This window comes from Hypanus sabinus, chromosome 7 (assembly GCF_030144855.1).
Source record: "Hypanus sabinus isolate sHypSab1 chromosome 7, sHypSab1.hap1, whole genome shotgun sequence".
Classification (NCBI taxonomy): Eukaryota; Metazoa; Chordata; class Chondrichthyes; order Myliobatiformes; family Dasyatidae; genus Hypanus; species Hypanus sabinus.
The window spans coordinates 29,197,485-29,218,048 of record NC_082712.1 but is presented as its reverse complement, the minus strand read 5'-3'; the positions used below and the strand labels follow the sequence as shown (position 1 = coordinate 29,218,048).

Genomic DNA, 20,564 nt, shown 5'->3' with positions numbered 1-20,564 from the left:
TGACCTACTGAGTTCCTCTGGCTTTTTGCATCCGTTCCTTAACACCACCAACTTTTTTCGAACAATTGAATAGCAAAAATCCTTGACTTAAATTGCTGAAACATAAGGAGCCATACAATCAAAAGTTCTATCAGTGCTGGCTTTAAGCAAGTAAAAAAGGTGGAGAGGTTTAGGTTTATTGAAACTCCCAATCAAGATACATGCCCCACCATCGAGAACATCTTCAAAAGGTGATGCCTCACAATGATGGCATCCATCATTAAGGGCTGTCACCATCCAGGACATGTCCTCTTCTCATTACCACCATTAGGGAGGAAGTACCGAAGCTCAAGGACATATACTCAACACTTTAGGAATAGCTTCTTCCCCTCCACCATCAGATTTCTGAATCATCTACTACTGCGCTATTTTGCTCTCTTTTTGCACTACCTTTTTCCTACATGTTTTATTGTAACTTTTATTAAGTTTTATGTAATACACCGCACTGCTGCTGCAGAAGAACAAATTTCACAACATATGTCAGTGATAATAAACCTGATTGATTCTGATACGCAAGCTCTCACAGGTAACTACAATTGCATACGTCTATTAATCATTAGTACTGCCATGATAAAGAAAACACAGGCTGAAGTGAAGAAGTTAGTATCACAACACACCCCTCTTCACAGAGCATCAAATATTCAGAAGCACTGGAATATACAGGTGTGTCACTAAATGCTGGTGGTAGCAAAACAAGACTGTTTATGTTTCAAGCTTCATACCAGTTTCCTAGCAATAGCTATCACATTGAAATAATACTTGCGCCGGGATTGAAACCAGTGTGTTGGAAAAATTCTTTTACTTCCTTAAAGATATAAAAACAACAATCCATCATCAAAATTGTTTGTGGTTATAATATGGAAACAAACTTTAAAAAAATAACTATAGCAAAATAAAGCACTTTTATTTCAAGTAATAAAAGAAAGCCTACAGAGTGCTGTGGCATTCTACAGCATGGAAACAGGTCATTTGATCAACCATTTACACTCATTCTAGGCTAATCCTATTTTATTCTCCCCTAATTCAAATTAAAACTCCCACCCACCCCTATTCTAAATTCTGAATTCTAACAGTTAGCAACACACTAATGTCGATTTACAAAGCCCAATTAATCTAGCAACCTTCATGTATTTGGGATGAGAGAGAGAACTGGAGCATAGCAAGGAACTCATGTGTAAACTTTGCATATAGACAGCAGCAGAGATCAGGATTGAACCCTAATCACTGGTGTTCTGAGGAAGTGGATCTGCTGTGCCGCCACAAATCACTTGTGTAATTATTTATACACTGTATATATGATAATGAATAGTGAACAAAGCAAGTTTAATAACAAAAAAGTACTCTCTTATTTATAACCTTTATGAAAATCCATGCATTAAGGCCAGCATTGGCTTGCTTACTCATCCCTGTAGTAAATAAATTAGTTTTATAACAAATTGCTTAGCACAACTGGTTAATTCTCGAACAATTCACAATTCCCGAACAAGATCATTGTTCTCTGGACATTTTCTTGACTTTGCACGGAAATGAGTTGGAGCTGTGCTGGTGCACTGAAAATTGACACAGATGGAGTTAGAGTGAGCGATTCTGAGAGAACTCAAGGCAGAGAAGTTTCGATGCCTGTCCAACTAACCCGGGTGTGAGGTTGAATCGCTCTAACATGCTGAGAGAGTGGAAGCCTGATTGGATGATGACTAACCAATGGGGGAGGGGGCGTACGAACTTCATGGGTATAAATACCACCAGATTAGACATGCCCAGGCATCATCCCCGAAGAAGATGGCAGATTTTGCCATCTAAACATTGGTTATAATCGAAACCTCTACCTAGCTGGAATCCTAAGAAGAGTTTATTCATCATATAAATGTTGTTAAAAATTTTAAAGAGTATTTTTAAATGCTAAGAGCAAATGAAAACATCGACCTCAATTTCACTTTTCTCCCTGAAGCTGTTGTCTCCCATTCATCCTATTGGGGCTATTCCTGCTGCTGCACCTGGTATGGGCTGAATTCACCATTTGAACTCTGGGGCAGAGATGGCAGTCAAGAAGACACCACCTCTGACTTAGGTACACTGAATGCCAGAGAGGGGAACACAGGTAAATCCCATCATTATCTGTTTCATAGGAGTGGAAGGTCTGGTTGATTATTTACTAAAGGACCATATCTGATACTCTGCCAGAACCATCTTATTCATACTGTTTGTGCTGAATGTACTACAGTTATATAACCCTTGCTGCACAACAAATACATGACAAGGATCTATTTGTGCTTCTTTATTCACTGCTTAGCTATATGTCAATATCTGGGTAAGAATTCCACACTCAGAGAAAAGTCTGTATGTTGCTTTAACTAAGCTTCAGACAGCTTCAATACAATTCAGATGATTGAAGCTGCAATTCATTGTCACAGAGAATTAAGATGCAATAACCTGCCCCGACATTTGTGGCTGCTATTTATATTTCCTCTGTCCCTACCTCAATGGCATGTCACTAAAAACTTTGGCAAACTCCTATAAATGTGCAGTAGAGTATCCTTACTCCTGCATCACAGCCTGGTATGAGAAACACCAATTCCCAAGAACAGCAACATCTACAGAAAGTGGTGGGTACAGCATATCGCTCCCCACTTACATGAAGCACTGCCACAAGAAAACAACATCCATCATCAAGGACCCCCACCATCCAATGCATGCTGTCTTCTTGCTTCTACCATGAAGATGGTGCTGGTGACACATGACAATGTTTTGCAGGCTGCACGCACAACTTCTAGTAATTCCCCCATAACAGTTATTACCCTATGGCCATCAGGTTGCTGAACCAACGTTGACAACTTCACTCACCAAACTCTGAATGGATTCCACAACCTACAATCTCACTTTCAGGAAATCTACAATTCATGTTCATATTTTTTTCTATTTGCAAAATTTGTATTCTTTTAAACATTGGTTGTTTGTCAGTCTTTGTTTATGTTTTTTCAGAAATTCTATTATATTTCTCTATTTTATTATAAATGTCTGCAAGAAAATTAATTTCAAGGTAGTATATGGTAACATATATGTACATAGTTTGATAATACATTTTCTTTGCTTTAATTTTGACCTTCTGCCAAAACCTTCAACCATACCTCCATTGCTTCCAGACCACATAACTCCAAGGTTCCTTGAATAATTTCCCACTTCAAGCCTTGCATCATCCAAAACACTGCTTTCCATATCCAAGCAAACACAAAATTCTGACCATCAAACATGCTTGCATTAAATGTGCTCTGATTCACCAGTGCACTGCATTTAAAAGTGACATACCATTTTCAAGCTGTCATTTGTTTGCAGTCTATTTCAACCCCAGTCTACTGAGATCTCATTCTTCTTCCTGCTCCTATCCTTTATTTTGATTGTTCCAACTTTAATGGACAAGTCTTCAGCAGGTAGGGTTTCCCGACCTTTTTTAAGCCATGGAAACCTACTATTATCCGGCTGGAAGTCCTGGGCAAAACCCTTACTTATGGAATTCCATCTTTGACCTTCCTGATCATAAATTGCCTCTAAACCTTCCCTTCTTGACCTGTTCATTTGGTTAAGTGTCAAATATAGTTTAATAATGCTTCTTTCTTCCAGTGAAATGCCTTGAAATATTTTTAGTATAATAAAAGGCTTCATCTTTGCAAGTTTTTGTTGATGGGGTAGTCCTACCAAAGACTGTGGGTATTCTGTGGATGTGTGGGGGTGGGGGCGGCACCACCGCAAAATGAGATGTATTAGCTTGCTTGCGCACCACTCAGTGACAGTAAAGGCCAACACTAGTATAGCTAGCAGAGGCAATGCCACACAGCTCCAGTACTCTGGATTCAGTCATGGCCTTCAGTGCTGTCTGTGTGGATTCTGCACATTGTCTCTGTGACAGTGTCCTTGGATCTCTGTTCTTTTTCCACAGCTCTAAGATATGTGGTGTTTATAGGTTAAGTGGGCATTGCAAATTGTCCGTAGTGTGTAGGTGAACATTAGATTCTGAGAAACTTGATGGAATGTGAGAAGAATAAAATAGGATGTGTATATGACCAGGGTAAGTGAATGCTTGAGAGGATTCAATAGGCAAAAGGCCCTGTTTCTATGCTGTATGACTCTATAGAAAGCCTCAAGGCTCTCTTAAGTCTGAATGGCAAGTATCAAACTTTGAAAGGTAAAATCTTGAGAAGCAGATCACGTATCTTGACTTCCAAAAGTTGGAGTATAAAATTCACTGCAAGAATAGAGCCAAAGTATCACAACATGCGGGAGCTTTAGACTCTATTTAATTTTCTTGTCAAACTACCAAACTTGAGACCTATCAGTATAAACTTTGGAACAGAAGTACAATGAAATGCCCTGGTAAAGATGTTACTGCTAACATTGTAGGGTATTTCATGTAATGGTTTTCTGTAGAAGCAGAGCATTCTGCTGGTAGTGCTTGGGCTACCGCTAAAGATAAGGGACGCTTAGAAATGTTGTCATCCAATCAGGAGGTGGAACTGGAAGAAGGTTCTAGAGAATGCTGAAGGAGAGGTTTTTTGCGACAGACTCTAAGATGTGTGGAGGTCCTTTTCGGCGGGAGATGGAGCAAGCAGAAGCTTGAGAGAACCGGCTGTAGGATTCGATCCGGTGGGAATGTGTGATCCGATGGACCCCGAGAGGGGTAATTCTACCGGGGATTAGTGAATAGAAGTTGGTGCCATGAGTACATCAGACACAACAGCTTTTGGAAGACTTGAGCTCCAACCTGCGTACATTTGACTGTTTAACTCTGCTGAGCTCTTTTAGTTTTTTTCTTACTTTTCTTTAATAACTCTGGTTAAGTTAACATTCATAAATATACTTCTCTTATAATTGTATGCAGTATATACTTTGTTATTTCTTGCTGCCGGGCAACTACATAGGGCAGTATAGTCACACAGTATTCACACAAAACAGGGCTTGAGTAGGTGAGACACCCCAACCTCATGGGTTTGGTGGAACACAAGTCATATCAACCCTAGATGTACAGGATCTGAGAGAGGTGGTTTTCTCACCACTGAGTCTGGTGGCCGTTAGCAAAGGCTACTAGCCACATTTCTAGAGATGCCCAGTAAAACGGGGTTTCAACAACATGTCACAACACAAACGTACTCCATCATTTAGTATGGATACAGTCATATCGTAGTTAACTCCATATAACCACCTTTTTACCTTGTTACTTTACTTGTCTAGAGATCAGAAAACTATCAATGTGAGGTTTAACTTCAACAGTTGCACACCATTTACTGTGCTTATTTGTCAATTCAGCATAGGACATACAACAGTACAGCACAGTTCTGGCCCTATGGCCCCTGATGCTGCACTGACACTTTAACCAACTCGAAAATCAGTCTAACTCTTCCTTCCCTCATGGCCTTCCAATTTTCCTTTATCCTTGTGCCTAACTGAAAGTCTCTTAAATCTCCCTCTATCTGGCCACCTGTTCCACACACCTCACGTGTGGAAAGCCTACCTCCAAAAACCCCACTCTATACTTCTCTCCAAACACCTTAAAGTTATGCCCTCTTGGATTAGCTCCAGACAGATACAGGGCAAATCAATGGTGTTGGACTTAGAAAGCTTCTTGGACGTGGTAAATTCAAGTGAACACTATCTACCTATTAAACTGTTTAAAGCATGTGAATAAATAACTAAGTACAACAGATTTAATAAGGTGAGAAATACAGAAATGGCCACGAAATGAATCCAAAATCCTCCAAAATGAATCAAAATTAAGGAAAGGTAGTAATCAAGACCATGAGTAATATCCATCTAGAAGAATTCTAATGTCACTACACTTATGTCTGTTTAACAATTTTGAAGAAGAATCATTTTCATGCTTTGTAAGTGATGCTTTTGTAGCATTGCTTCCAAAATGTATTCTTGGTGGCAATTGTAGAAAATACAGTAACAACCTGAACATAGCTACATATGTGACTTGGTCAGATTATCCATTTTTAGTCACGTTAATTGCAAGCTGTCACTAGCCAGAGCACCAGAATGCTTTTTGAGATCATGCTATGACATTACATTCAAAAGATAGCATCTCTACCAGAGGTACTTCTCAATAACATACTGGAGCGTCATACAAGATTATGATAGTTTTATGCCTGGCCTGATTAAGATGGGAGGATACCAACGAGCCAGTAGTTAATAACACAAGTGTTTACCTTTCCCCTATTTGACATGAAGTGGGCAATATTGAAAATTAAGTACCATTCCTAGTTTGTTTAAGGTATAATGACGTTACATACTTCTTATTTAGTAATTTTAATTAACTATTGGTGTTGCTGGCAAGCCCATCATATGCTGTGTATTCCTGCTGTAAGGCAGTGAGGAGCCACCATTTTAAACTGTCCTGATGAAGTTAATCTCAGTACTGATGCATCGGGAATTCTGGATGTTTGACTCAGAGCTCACCAACAAGCACCAAAAGCATGATTTCCTGCCAATGAGAGGGGTTCTTTCCCCCATCAGATCCTTCCCCCACCGCAAAAAACTATAATGAGGATGAGACAATTGCCCACATCTCTATAGATTGCAGACTTGCAAAGAAGGCCTGGAGAAGGATGCAAGGGTCCTCATCAAAGTCTGTCCCAAATAGCTGCAGAACAGAGGACTCTCTGACCTACGGGCTGTTCTGAGAAAGACATATCAAGATAACCATCAACTACAGCTATTGGATCATCAACTATTTGAAAGAGTATTTTGGTTTGAAACTGTTTGGTCTCCCAATGCAACAAGATGGCCATAAGGAAATGCTGTCTGCTGGCAGAAGCACATGCTGAAGAATGCACTGAGGCTTAGTGCAGCCATTAAAAAGTGTTTGTGTGGATTAACTGCAATCTAAGGTCCCTCTGACACTAGCTCCTCAAGCGCATTTTGCAACAAGACCACAAGAGTGGCAATGGTGCTTCATACATAGTAGGTATTAACCTGATGGCATATATATGCTGGAACTGATATATGATAGATATCAATTCCACCAGACTGGACAGATGATATCAACAGCGAGATCCAATGGCCAGGAAGACAGTCCTGCAGTGCTTCATGGAGAGCAAAGGGCATGACAAGGCACAGAAGAAATCATGGCCATCAACTGCAACCATGGAAGATCACAGTTGTGACTATTCATACCACTGGACCCGAACCTTCAGGGTCAAGAGAGTGCAACCGTCCCAGTATAATGGCTTTTCCAGTTTAAAAACTCTTTCACACAGTTTTCAGATAGAATTCCAATCAAGATTTGGAGGGGATTCCTGCCCTTCTAGTTGATGGTGGTAGAGGTTAGTGGGTGAGTAACTGTGGTACATTTTGTAAACTGTACACAGTGCAACCACTATACCTGAGTACTGGATGGAATGTGGGCATAGCGTGCTGAATGGGCTGCCAATCAAGGAAGCTATCAAGTTCTTGAGATTTGTTAGGGTTGCACTCTTCCAGACAAATGGAGAGGATTCCATCCGACTCCTGACTTGTGCCTTGTCAGTGGTAGGAAGACTTTGGAGTGTCTTGCATCAATCAAATGGACTTCGCAGATGTGAATACTTGACACAGTAGGGTAGCGGAAGTGCAACACTTTTACACTGCCATTTGTAAGATCAGCATTCAATTCCCACAGCTGACTGTAAGGAGTTTGTAAATTTTCCTTGTGACCGTGTGGGTTTCCTCCAGATGCTCCAGTTTCTTCCCACATACCAAACATATATGGTTAGCATTAGTAAGTTTTAGGCATGATATGTTGGTATCAGAGGCTTGAAACACTTGTGCACTACTCGGCACAATCCTCGCTGATCTGATTTGACAGAATTACGTGCATTTCACTGTATGTTTTGATGTACATGTGACAAATGAGGCTAATCTTTAGAATATTTGTTACACAAATAGAAAGTAATACCCCTCCAGTGTGTGACTGTGTTAATTTGGAACAGACTATGGCACACACGACTATTCATTGTCTTATCCACAAGTGTGAAGAAGGTATCACAATACATTCACCCAACCCTTGCAGAATTATCTGGAACTCAGTTACTGGATGTAAATATTGCCCACAATGCTGGTAACTTTGTCCTTCCCTAACTGCCCTGAACTAAGAAGGCAATGAAGTAGACCACACAGCACATATGAGCCTATCTGGGTAAGGTTAGCAGATTGCCTACCCAGGATACTGGTGTACTAAACGGTGCAGCTCATCCGTGCCCACCAAGTTGCATTACTGAGTTAGTCCCATCTGTCTGCATTTGGCCCATATCGCTCTAAACCATTCCTGTTGGTGTATTGTTCAAATTGCTTTTAAATGTTCTGATTCCACCTGCCTCTGCCCCCTTCCTCTGGCAGCTCATTTCATATGTGATGGGATGGTGGGATTCAAATTCATGCCTCTGAATCAATGGCTCAGATTTTCGGATACCAATCACAAAATTTAACCCACTTTTTAGCTGTGTAAAGTCAAAAATACACAAGTATATGTAAAAATGTTTCCCCTCAGGTCCTATATAAATCTTTCCCCTCTCGCTTTAAAGCAATGCCCTCTAGTTTTGGGCTATACTATGTGGGAAAAAAAGTCTGTGGGTATTCAGCTTCTCAATGCCTTCATGATTTTATAATCCTCTGTAAGGTCACTCCTCAGCCTCCTACACCCCAGAGAAGAAAGTCCCGGCCTATCTAGCCTTGTCTTGCAACTCAAACCGTGCATTATCACGTTCTCATAAATTATTTTTTTGCACCCTTTCCAGATAACTGCATCCTGCCAACAATCCAATGGCTTCACAGTTACAAAAAACAATCCACTGGAGGAATTCAGTGGGTCAGGCAACTTCCATGAGGAATGGAATTGTCAACATTTTGTACTAAACCCTTGCATCCCTCCATAGATTCTGCTCAACCTGCTGAGTTCCTCCAGCAGATTGTTTGCTGCTTCAGATTCCAGTTAATTATGTCTCCTGTTACTGTTGGAAATACTAGACTTCCTTTAAAAAATCCAGAATTATACATGCAGTGGCCACTTTATTAGGTGCACCTGTACACCTGCTTGTTAATGCAAAATTCTAATCAGCCAATCATGTGGCAGCAACTCAATGCATAAAAATATGCAGACCTGGTCAAGAGGTTCATTTGTTGCTCAGACCAAACATCAGAATGGGGAAGAAATTTGATCTAAGTGACCTTGACCATGGAGTGATTCTTGGTGCCAAATAGGGTGGTTTGACTATATCAGAAACTGATGATCTCCTAGGAATTTCATGCCAACAGTCTCGAGAATTTACAAAACATGATGCGAAAAACAAAAAATCTTGTTAGTGGTGATTCTGTGGGCAAAAATGCCTTATTAATAAGAGAGGGCAAAGGAGAATGATTCAAGCTGATTCAAGCTGACAAGACTGCAACAGTGATTCAAATAACGAGGTGTTACAACCGTTGTGTGCAGAAGAGCATCTCTGAACACAGACTGAACCTTGAAGTGGATTGGCTAGAGCAGCAGAAGACCATGAGCCACATCTTTAGGTACAGGAGCACCTAATAAAGTAGTACTGAGTGCATAGTGAACTGAATTTGAAATCTCCGCCTATGATGATGGGACTTGAATTCCTGCCTCCGGATTCATGGCACAGGTTTTTAGATACGAATCCCACTATTTAATCCAGCATCCAAACACGAGAAAATCTGTAGATATTGTGAAGCCAAGCAACACACACAACGTGCAGGAGGAACTCAGCAGGCCAGACAGCATCAATGGAAAAGAGTGAACAGTCGACGTTTCAGGCCGAGACCCTTCATCAAGACCTAGCATTTACCTAGGAGTAAATTCAGAGATGCAGCAATATATGAAATAAAAGGAGCACGTGGCGTGCAGCCGGAAGGGGAAAATCAGCAATTAACGGGATCTGTGAGTAACAGGTTGCACAACTCAAACGGGGCAGCCTAGTGTGAAAGAAGCAAGAGCTGCCCACTCTCCGAGGCGCTTTATTTGCATTCAGTTCAATGTTCTCTCAATTCTTCAGATGCCCATCGCTGCATTCCAGTGAGCGCCTTAAAGTACCGATTTGCATAACCATGAAAACCCCCTCCCCTTCTGAACCACCCCCACCCCACACCTCATCCGCATTCAGGGTTTATGGGCACTATTCAACCATGAAGAAAAGCTACTCGCAGCAACAAATGCTCCTATCACGTAACAGTATCAATTCTGCGCTCCTGATACAAAGTTATTTCCACACAACTCAGCAAAACACTGCCAATTCAGTGGCTTCATTGTGTGTGAAAATGCCAAACCGGCTTCTAAAAGCGAAGATTAACGACAAGGAGTTGCATGACACCCGTTTTCCAAAACATAAATACCAGATTCTCTTGCATTTTGTCCTACGGCGGGGTTTAGGAACTGGGGGACAGTGAATCGCCCTCCCGGCCGCCGGGCCTGGCCTCGGCCACTGGCACTGGACATCATACGTCCCAAGCCGGAATGGGCGGCCGCTCCGCCCCTTGTCCCTCCTGACGCGCTTTGTTCGGAAACCAGCCCTGGATTCCCTTCAGCCCGATGCAGGGCATGGGAAAAAGGCGGAGGAAGCTCGAGGGTGAATCAGGGATATACAGTAAAAGGAGGTGTGTTTGTGTATTGGGGGAGGTTGTGTGCTCCAAAGCTCCTTTCCCTTTTACACCCTCATTCCCTCTGGGAGGGTACCTGGCTCAACCCTTCACCGCTGACAGTCTGAGGTCAAGTGAAAGGTGGAAAGGGAGATGGTGGAGGTGGAGAAGTGTAGGGAGAGAGTGGTGATGGGGGAGGGAATGTGAAGGAAGGGGATGGGAGGAAAGGAGAAGTGGAGGGTGAAGTGCTGAGAGGTAGGAAGCTCGTGAGAGGGAAGGAAGAAAGGAAGGAGCGTGCAGAATAGTGAGAAAGGAGAGAGAGAAAGGGGGAGAAAGAGAAGGAAGGAGTGGAGGACAGAGGGAGAAAGACTCCATTCCTACCACTAAGCGCTGTGATCCGCTATAGTTCTGGGTTATTGCACAAACGCTACACGCCTCTCCACCCCCAGCTCCTGCCAACAAGCCGGTGTTTCTGTCATAATTTTACCCCTCTCTATAACCTGTTCACAATCTGGTCCTCCTCTGCCCCCCCCCCACCCCCGCCCCGTGTAATAAAACGTCCTCACCCTTACCGAAAATCTTCATCCTCCGCAGAATCGAGGCCCATTTAAAACGCAGGGCTCATCTGAAGATTTTAAGTTGTGAGAAATTCTTCACATATTCCTGCCCTCATTGCTGGAACTAAACCTACTGCTAAAATCACTGTGACTCCTTCTCGTACAGACAGCCAGAATAAGAGGAGTAAAGTACCTATGAAGTATAAGCTGCAGTAAAGAACTACTGGTGGCGACTTTCATTTTTACAAAGAATCTTTCTTTGCCTGATCCGTAAAACCCGGGTTTTTGTAGCTTTGCTCTGGTCTGTAGGAAAGGCACTGTTGCCTGTCCCCTACGGATCAAAGTCCATTTTCAGCTCTTGCCGGGGTAAAACTACTGAACCAAAAGGTGCATTTCAAACTCTCCCATCCTTGGACTTTATTATCTTCCAAGCTCATGTGCGCACGGCAGTGAGTCAGTCTCGGCCACTGTGTTGAGGGTGAATATTAGTTGCAAAGTGTCCTCCTACCTGTCTCGGGGGTCGATCCAGCTCGTTTGCTTGCTGTTGTGATCAATATAAAAGACTTTACCGTCGTAATCTCTCGCTTCTTCCCAACCATCCGGCAAAGGGAGCTCTCCATTGCCCTTCCTATGCATGTTGTAATACTGTAAGGACCTCCATAAATCCGGGGAGGAAGAGGGAGGGGGGAAAATTAAAGGGAGGAAGGGAGGGGGGAAGCTAACAAAAAAACAGCCCTGCGATCATTCACATCCTTACAACGAACTGGTCCTCCATCTTAACTCTATCCAGGAATCCCCACACATATATATACACACACACACACACTCACACTCTCTCTCTCTCTCTCTCTCTCGGGCAGTCGGCTGGTGAATTAGCATACATTTCATTTACATACAAATTCCTCCCCTCAACATCTCATCAAATATTAATACCACAACCGCCAAATCCAAGTCCGCGGCTTACTGCAGCGCAGTTGGCTGGGCTGTGCCAGCCTGTGTCACTGTACTCAGCCCTGTTTTTTTTTTAATAAACTCGGAAATTTGTTCCTTTCGGTTTGGTTTGAGTTTGCTGCTAATTTGAATTCCCCATAAAGATCGGGAATGCCGGAAAAGTGTCCTCCCTTCCAGCCAATCAATTTTAGTATCGTTTTGCTAATAAGTATAAATATTGGTAATAGATTCAGTATCGCCCCCCCCCACTTCGCTCCAACACCACCCACCCCCATCCTTCCCCACTCTCGATTTTTTTCCATCCAGCAAATTTACAAATTGTGGTGCCAACCAACACTCCTCCCAGCCCCTTTTGACCTGGCATTTCACACAGGGGGCAATATGTCATTGTGCGGTGTGGGAAGGTTAATGAGAAAGAATGAAGAATGGATAAAAATCACAATTACAACAAGATGATAAAGGTAATATAAATATGAACAAGAAAGACAATGAGTTCCACCTGTTTCTTGAAAGATCACTACTAATGCCTCTACAATATTTTCAGCTACCTTTTCAGAAACCTGGGGTATAGTCCATTTGGTCCAGGTGGCCTATCTGCCTTCAGGGATGATTCAGCTTCCCAAGCACATTCTCCTTAGAAATAAAAGCTACATTCGCTTCTGCCACGCGACACTCTTGAATTTCTGGCATTCTGATGAACTTAGAGTTTGCCCATCATTCTTTTGTTCACTATTACTACCTCTCCAGTGTTATTTTCCAGTGGTTTGGTGTCCTCTTTTGCCTCACTTTTACCATTTATATATCTGACAAAACTTTTGATATGCTCTTGTATTATTGGCTAGCTTACCCTCATATTTGTCTTTTCTCTCCCTGTTGCTGTTTTAGTTGCCTTCCGCTGGTTTTCAAAAGCTTCCCAATCCTCTAACTTCCCTCTAGTTTTTTTTCTATTTTATGTACCCTCTCTTTTACTTTAAATGCTTTCTTTGGCTTTGCTTGTAAGCCATGCTTGCCTCATCCTCCCTTTAGAATGCTTCTTTTCTGGGATGAACGGACTGTGCGTAGTCCAAATTACTCCCAGAAACTCCAAACATTCCTGCTCTACCACCATTTCTGCTAGTGTCCCCTTCCAATCAACTTTGGCTAGCTACTCTCTCATGCATTTGTAGTTCCCTTTGCTTCACTGTAATAATGCATCTAATTTTAGCCTTCTCCCTCTGAAACTGCAGGGTGAATTTTATCATATTAAGATCACTGACCCTAGGGGTTCTTCGACCTTAAGCTCCCTAATCAAATCTGGCTCATTGCATGACATCAAATCCAGAATTGCCTTTTCCCCAGTGGGATCAAACACAATCTGCTCTAAAAAGTCATCTCGTAGGCATTCTACAAATTTCTTCTCTTGAGATCCAGCACAAACCTGATTTCCCAATCTATATTGAAACCCCTCATAACCATCATAACATTGCCCCTTTTAATGTTTTTTCTTTCTCACTATTTGGAGGCCTGTTTATAACCCCCATCACGGTCTTCTTACCCTTGCAGTTTCATAACTCTGCCCACAAGTACCTTACATCTTCTGATCCTATGTCACCCCTTTCATAGGATTCAAATTCATTTTTACCAACAAAGCCACCTACTCCCTCTGCTTACCTGCCTGTCCTTTTGATACAATGTGCATATTTCGATGTGCTCCGAGTTATGCTCTTCTTTCAACCATGACTCAATGAATCGCTTGAATTCCTGCTAATTTGTAGCTGCGCTACAAGATCATCTGCCTCATTTCATATATTGTGTGCATTCGATCACAGTACCTTGAATGCTATATTCACCAGTTTTCTGTGTTCCTTAATTCCTTAATATTCAAAAATCTATGCATGGAATATACACAATGAGCCTCCACAGCCACCTCATAGAAAATTCCAATAGTGCAGTATCTCTGGGAGAAGAAATTTCACCCCAACTCAATCCTAGATTGTCAAAACCGTGTCTTGAGAATGAGACAACCATCCAGGGAAACATCATTATGTGAGGCTCTGTAAGAATTTGATAAGTTTCAGCTAGATTCTTTTAACTTTTAGAAAATATAGGCTCATTCTACTTGATCTTTCCTCATTGAACAAATTCCCCATGTCAGGGATCAATTTGGTAAACCTTTGGTGCCCTGTCTATCTCAGAAACAAATCCTCCCTCTGGTGAGAAACCAGACCTATACATGATATTCCAGCTATGGTCTCACCAGGGCCCTATATCAAAATAATCTAAAACTAGGGACCTGCACATTTAAGATGGAAGTGATGAAGAATCTGGCATAAGGTTGGGAATGTGTGGAATTCTCTCCCCCAAAGAGTTCCAAACATTGAATAGATTCAAGCTGAAATAGTTTTTTAGATCTTAGGAATTAAAGGTTATGAAGAAGAGGCAGAAAAATTGGGTTGATGCCAAAATCAGGTTAGCCTTGATCCAATGAACAGTAGAGCAAACTTAAAGGGTCACATGGCTATGTCTACTTTCTTTCTTGTTGTTATTTTATAACTTAACCAAGCCAAACCCAATTCAAAAATGGCCAGTGCTTCAATGGGTGAAAACTGAGCTGCTCCTAGGAGAATATTTTTCAAAAATACTGTAAGTTGTTGGCGAGGTCATACTTGAAGTATTGTGTAGTTTTGGTCACCCTGTTATCATCAAGCTGGAGAGAGTATAGAAGAGATATACAAGGATGATGCCTGGACAAGAGGGCCTGAGTTATAGGGAGGGTTTAGTCACACTGGATCGTCATTCCTTGGAGTGTGGGAGAATGAGGGATGACCTCACAGAAGTTTATAAAATCATGAGGAGTATGGATGTGGTAGACAGTTATCATTTCTCCCCAGGATCGGGGAGTCCAAAACTACAGCGCACAGATACAAGAAGGGAAAAGATGAAATGAGACCACAGAGGTAACTTCTTTTACACGGAGGGTAGTGAGTACTATGAATGAGCTGCAAGGATAAAGGCTGAGGTAAATACAATTGCAACATTTAAGAGGGATTTAGATAGGTGCATGGAGGGGGCGAGCTTGGAGGGTTCTGGGCCAAGCAGAGCAAACTGCAACATTGAGGCAGAAAAATGAGTCCTAGAAGGACAGGTGGAGAATTTAGTAATTAAAAAAAGTTAAATTTGGAATTATAGAGCACTACAGCACAGAAATAGGCCCTTTTGTTATTGGTTCTCATGGCTATTGTCTATAATTGAGTTAATCATAGTAACAGTAATAATGAAACAAACATGTTGTTGCATGAACCCATCTTGTTCACTGAAACCCATCCTTTGCCTGGCCTTCAAGAGACTCCAGACATTTCAATGTGGTTCACTCTTAACTGCATCCTTGCTTCAGTGGCAAAGTGGGATGGGCAATAATTTTCAGCATTGCTAACCAAGTAGATCATCAGTGAACAAATCAATAAGTCAAAATCCTGTTGGGTGAGATATGAGAAAGTGACTCATTCTTCGCTGTGAAGTGTGAACTTCAGAAAAGAAAAGGACAGGAGAAAGTTGTACAAGAACATGGATCAGAGGAGCAAATCACTGAATATATTTATGCTTGCAGTGGAAAGTGTGAGCAGTTTCAAATTCCCGGGAGTGTACATCTCACACAACCTCTTACGGTCCCAGGACATATTCTACAAAATCATGAAAGCTCACCAACACCTTTACTTTCTGAGGTGGCTGAAGAGAGCTGGACTATGCCGTCTATACTCATGTCATTCTACAGAAGCACGGCAGAGAGCATCTCAAAATGCTGCATTACAGCATGGTATGGAAACTGCACTGTGGTGAACAGAAAAGCTCTATAACTGGTAGTCAAATCCACCCTATACATCACTAGCATCAGCCTACCCGTCATCAGAAAGATGCTGGGAAAGGGCCAGTAACATCATCCACCCTGCTCATGGACTGTTTGTCCCACTTACATCAGGGAGGAGGCTATGCAGCATCCACGCCAGGATGACCAGGCTCTAAAACAGTTACTTTCCTCAAGCAGTAAGACTGATCAACACCCCCACTAACCCACCCCATCTGCCATTACTTTATCATTTCTTGTCAGAGTCACCTTATGTACAGACACTCCTGTGCCTAAAATCACATTATGGACATACAATCAAGGTGTATATATATATATATATATATATACACACACCTTGATATATACACCTCTATATATATAAGCTATCTTACATATTTATATTTATTGAGTTTTTTTTATTATTGTGTTCTTTATCTTATTGTGCTTTATTCTTAATGCTGCATCGGAACTGGAGTAACAAATATTTTGTTCTCCTTTACACTTTTGTACTCAAAATGACATCAATTTGCGCAAGTGCGCAAACCAACCATTACTCTGAGCAGGAAATGTTTACATGGCCTGAAAATTGCTTGGCTCTTTAGTGAAACACCATATCAAAAAAAAAAATTCCACAGCATGGCAATAAAGGGCATGTGCACAGGAGCATTTCATTTACTGCGCGGCTGTGCACCGGAACAGCTTAGTGGGTACATTAAGTAATCGTGAATCTTGAAACTTGAATCTTGAACCTTGATTACCCCTTATTATTGATATCATCAAAGAAATAAGGTGGTGGGGGAACCAAATACATCAAAAGAGAAGTGAGATGAAAGAGAGAAATAAACACAAAAATAAGGTGGTGTTTAAAGAAACATAATGAAGGGAATAGTAGCAAAAATTAATAAAAATATAATTAAAACTGAGAAATGTAAGTGTAGAAGCAGAGATACAAAGAGCAGAATACTTAATCCTTACACACATATTAAGGTGAAAAACATTTATGAAGCAATACCTGTATTACTATTTCCATACTTATCTGCAGAAGTTTTGCATTGTACCCTGATGATGAATGACAGAGTAAAGGAAATGAAAATAAATCTTTGATAAAGTACATGATGGAGGCATATGAAATGGGTTTGTGAATCCAATTTTCACTTGAGCAATTCCTGTCTCTGTGTCAAGAGATGTAAGTGATATAGAAAGAGAGCAGTTTCAAATACTGATCTTACTGTTTTGCTCCTCCGAATTTTAGGCAGGCATTGTGCCCTTGAGCTATTTTACCATCTCCCATTGCTTTGCTATCAGTTGAAAACCCCGATAAATTCGGTCTTTGCTGAACCAGAATTGAGAGAACGTATCATGTCTTATTTTTATAGAATGTACGAATGCCTGTCGTAACCTAAACAACATCTGTAGACCTTAATGAGCAAGTTGATGGCAATTATTTGGTTGGACATCTTCTGCTATTATCATTAGATCCATCATGCACCCTAATAAAATGTACTTTAATAAAAGTACAAAGGAGTGATTTTTTTCCAAGATGGGATTTACTACTGCAAATAAAACATTTGAGAAGATGAACATAACTTATTGCTTGTAAATCTTTTCTGTGCAATTATTGCCATACTGCATTATGTTGACATTCAAGCAGAGATGTAAGGATCATTGCAGATTGACAAACATCAATTAAAGAAACAGTTACATATGAAAAAATCTATTCTATTTAGTTCACTTTAAAACTGATTATTGTATAGTTTCAATATAAAGCAAGTTTAAGTAGCTCAATAAGAGTCTGTAATCATTATACTTTACTGTAGCAAAATACCTTCCATTATTTTAAGAAGTAGCAGGGAAAAAGTTAACAAATGTATTTCAGTTAATACAATGAACATAGATTTTCAAAAGCCATTTGGTAAAGCACCATTCCCTGAACTTGTAAGTTAAATTCAAGACTATGTAACTAAAGGAGAGATGGCAAAATGGATATGAACTTTAGACAAGCTAGTTAGTGTTAGTGTTGAACAATTGTTATTTTCAGATAGATAGAAGATAGGATGTGGTGTCCCCTGGACCAGGAGTATTAAAAAGGTGAGACTTTTTGGACACTGGATCATCTGCACAGCTCACATTTTCCACATTTGTAGATGGCATGAAATTTAGAAACAAAATGAAAAAAGAATGAAGAGGACGATAAGATTTCTAAGGATGAAGAATAATGATTAGAATGGGAAGAGACATGACAGGTGAATGATAATTTGGAGATGCAAGGCAAAGCATCCTGAAAGGAAGAAACAATAAAAACTAAATGTTGCAATTTTAAAGAGATTATAGGGACAGATAGGTTTGAGTGGTGATGGACAGAATTTTTGAAGGTAACAGAACAAGTTACAAATCTGTATTTAGTCAACTTGGTTTTATAAAGATGAAAGATAAAGATTAGCTTCATTTGTCACATGCACATCAAAATGTCAAAACACTAAGTGAAATTCATCATTTGCATCAAATCAAATCAGCAAGGCTAATGCAGGGCAGCCCACACTTGCAGTGCCAACATACCATGCCTAGAACTTACTGTACTTCTTTGGAAAGTCGAGCACCCAGCAGAAAGCCATGTGGTCATGAGAAGAAAGTACAAACTCCTTAACTACATCAGTGGGAATTTAATTCCAATCATTGATCACTAGCATTAAGCTAACCACTACAAGATCATGCTGCCCTATGCAGATGGAGCAGAGGTGTCAACAAAGCAGTCCTCCCAGCCTCCCCTACATTGGTGAGACCCAGCGTAAATTGGGGGACCGCTTTGTTAAGCACCTCCACTAAAGTGGATCTTCCCACCTCTGCCCAAATATTATCTAATTCCCATTCCTATTCCAACATGTTGGTCCATGGCTGCCTGCTCTTGTGCCAAAGATGAGGCCACCCTCAGGGTGGAAGAGCAACATCATATATTCTGTCTGGGTAACCTCCAAACTGACAGCATGAATATCTATTTCTCCTTCTGGTAAATCTATCTATCCCTCCCTATCCCCCTTTCTTCTATTCCCCACTTTGGTGTCTTACCTCTCCTCACCTGACTATTACCTCCCTGTGGGTCCCCTCCTCCTTTCCTTTCTCCTATAATCCACTCTCTTCTCCTAATAGATTTCTTCCTCTCCAACCCATTAACTTCCAAACCATCTCCCTTCTCTTATCACCTTTGAGCTATCCTTCTTCCCCTTCTCTCTCCTTTTTATTTTGGCATCTTTCCCCATCCTTTTCAGTCCTGAAGAAGGGTCTCAGCCCAAAACATCTATTCATTCATTTCCATAGATGCTGCCTGACCTGCTGAGTTCCTCCAGCACTTTGTGTGTCTTGCTTTGGATTTCCAGCATCTGCAGACTTTCTCATGCTTATGGTTTGCATTATTCCATTGCCATATTGCTGTGATATTTCAAAAATTGTAGGGCTCTACAGAAAGCTACTTGTCTTTAATTTTAGGAAAAACATGGCAATAATGTCATGGGAATATTATGATCCAAAAGCTCTCACTTTTAGACCAATATTTAGGCATGTTCCAGCATTCCTTCAATATTTTTGAGCTGCTATTCTGCAACACTCTTACAAATACTACTGTAGAAATCTAAATTAAGTACACAGACTCTTCATCTTCAGATATGGTACACTAAATAGGCTACAGGTGGAATACTGTGGGAAGCATTGGTCACCACACTATAAGAAGAATGTGATTGCACTGGAGAGAACGCAGAGGGAGATGAACCAGGATATCAGAAAAATAGAAAATCCTGGAAACACTTGGCTGGTCTGAGATCCTTCAACTAATGAAGGTCTTTGACCGGAAAACTTAGCCATTTTTTTCTCCATAGATATTGCCTGACCTTTGTCTTTCAAACATCTTTTTCTTTCAAAACATATTGTCTTTCAAACATCTTTTTCTTTATTTTCTGTCACCAGGACATTAACTAGAATGGAGTTTTCTCAGCCATCAGAGAGTTGATAGGCTGGGTTTATTTCTCTTGGAGCAGAGAAGACTAAAAGGGACCTAATAGAGGTATTTAAAATGACAAAATAAACAGATGGCATCAAAAGGAAAGGCAACTTTTCACTATAGAACATGGAACAGTACAGCCCAGGAACAGTCCCTTCGGCCCACAATGTTGTGCTGAGCCAATTAAATTAGTCATTAAATGGTCAACTATACTAATTTCATCTGCCTAAGCAATGCCCATATCCTTCCATTTTCCTCACATTCATGTGCCTATCTAAACATTTCTTAAATGTCTCTCCCACCACACCTGACAACATGTTCCAGGCACCCACTACTCTGTGTAAAGAATTGTCCCTTACATCTCCTTTGCAATTACCCCACCCCACCTTAAATGCATGTCTTCTGGTATTAGATGTTTCAACCCTGGGAAAAAGATACTGTCTGTCTTCTCTGTCTATACCTCTCATAGTCACATAAATCTCTATCAAATCTCCCATCAGCTTCTGCCACTCCAGAGAAAACAATCCAAATTTGTTCAACCTCTCACTACAGCATGTGCCTGCTAATCCAGGCAGCTTCTACACCTTTTCCAAAGTCT

The 20,564-nt window shown here is 41.0% G+C and overlaps 1 protein-coding gene across 7 annotated transcripts in view; it reads right to left on the bottom strand.

The window, feature by feature from the left end:
* The window catches only part of LOC132396621 (protein WWC2-like), a 248,051-nt gene extending 235,964 nt beyond the window's left edge, over window positions 1-12,087 (bottom strand). For 2 of the 7 annotated variants that reach the window (XM_059974317.1, XM_059974320.1), the window contains exon 1: window positions 11,713-12,085. In XM_059974317.1, the coding sequence (XP_059830300.1) occupies window positions 11,713-11,840 (128 nt within the window). In that variant the 5' untranslated portion in view covers window positions 11,841-12,085. Of the gene's footprint in view, window positions 1-11,219; window positions 11,576-11,712 lie in introns of those variants that run through there. The other 5 variants (XM_059974321.1, XM_059974324.1, XM_059974319.1 and 2 more) reach the window with 4 other exon arrangements.
* Between the last annotated feature and the right edge of the window lie 8,477 nt (window positions 12,088-20,564).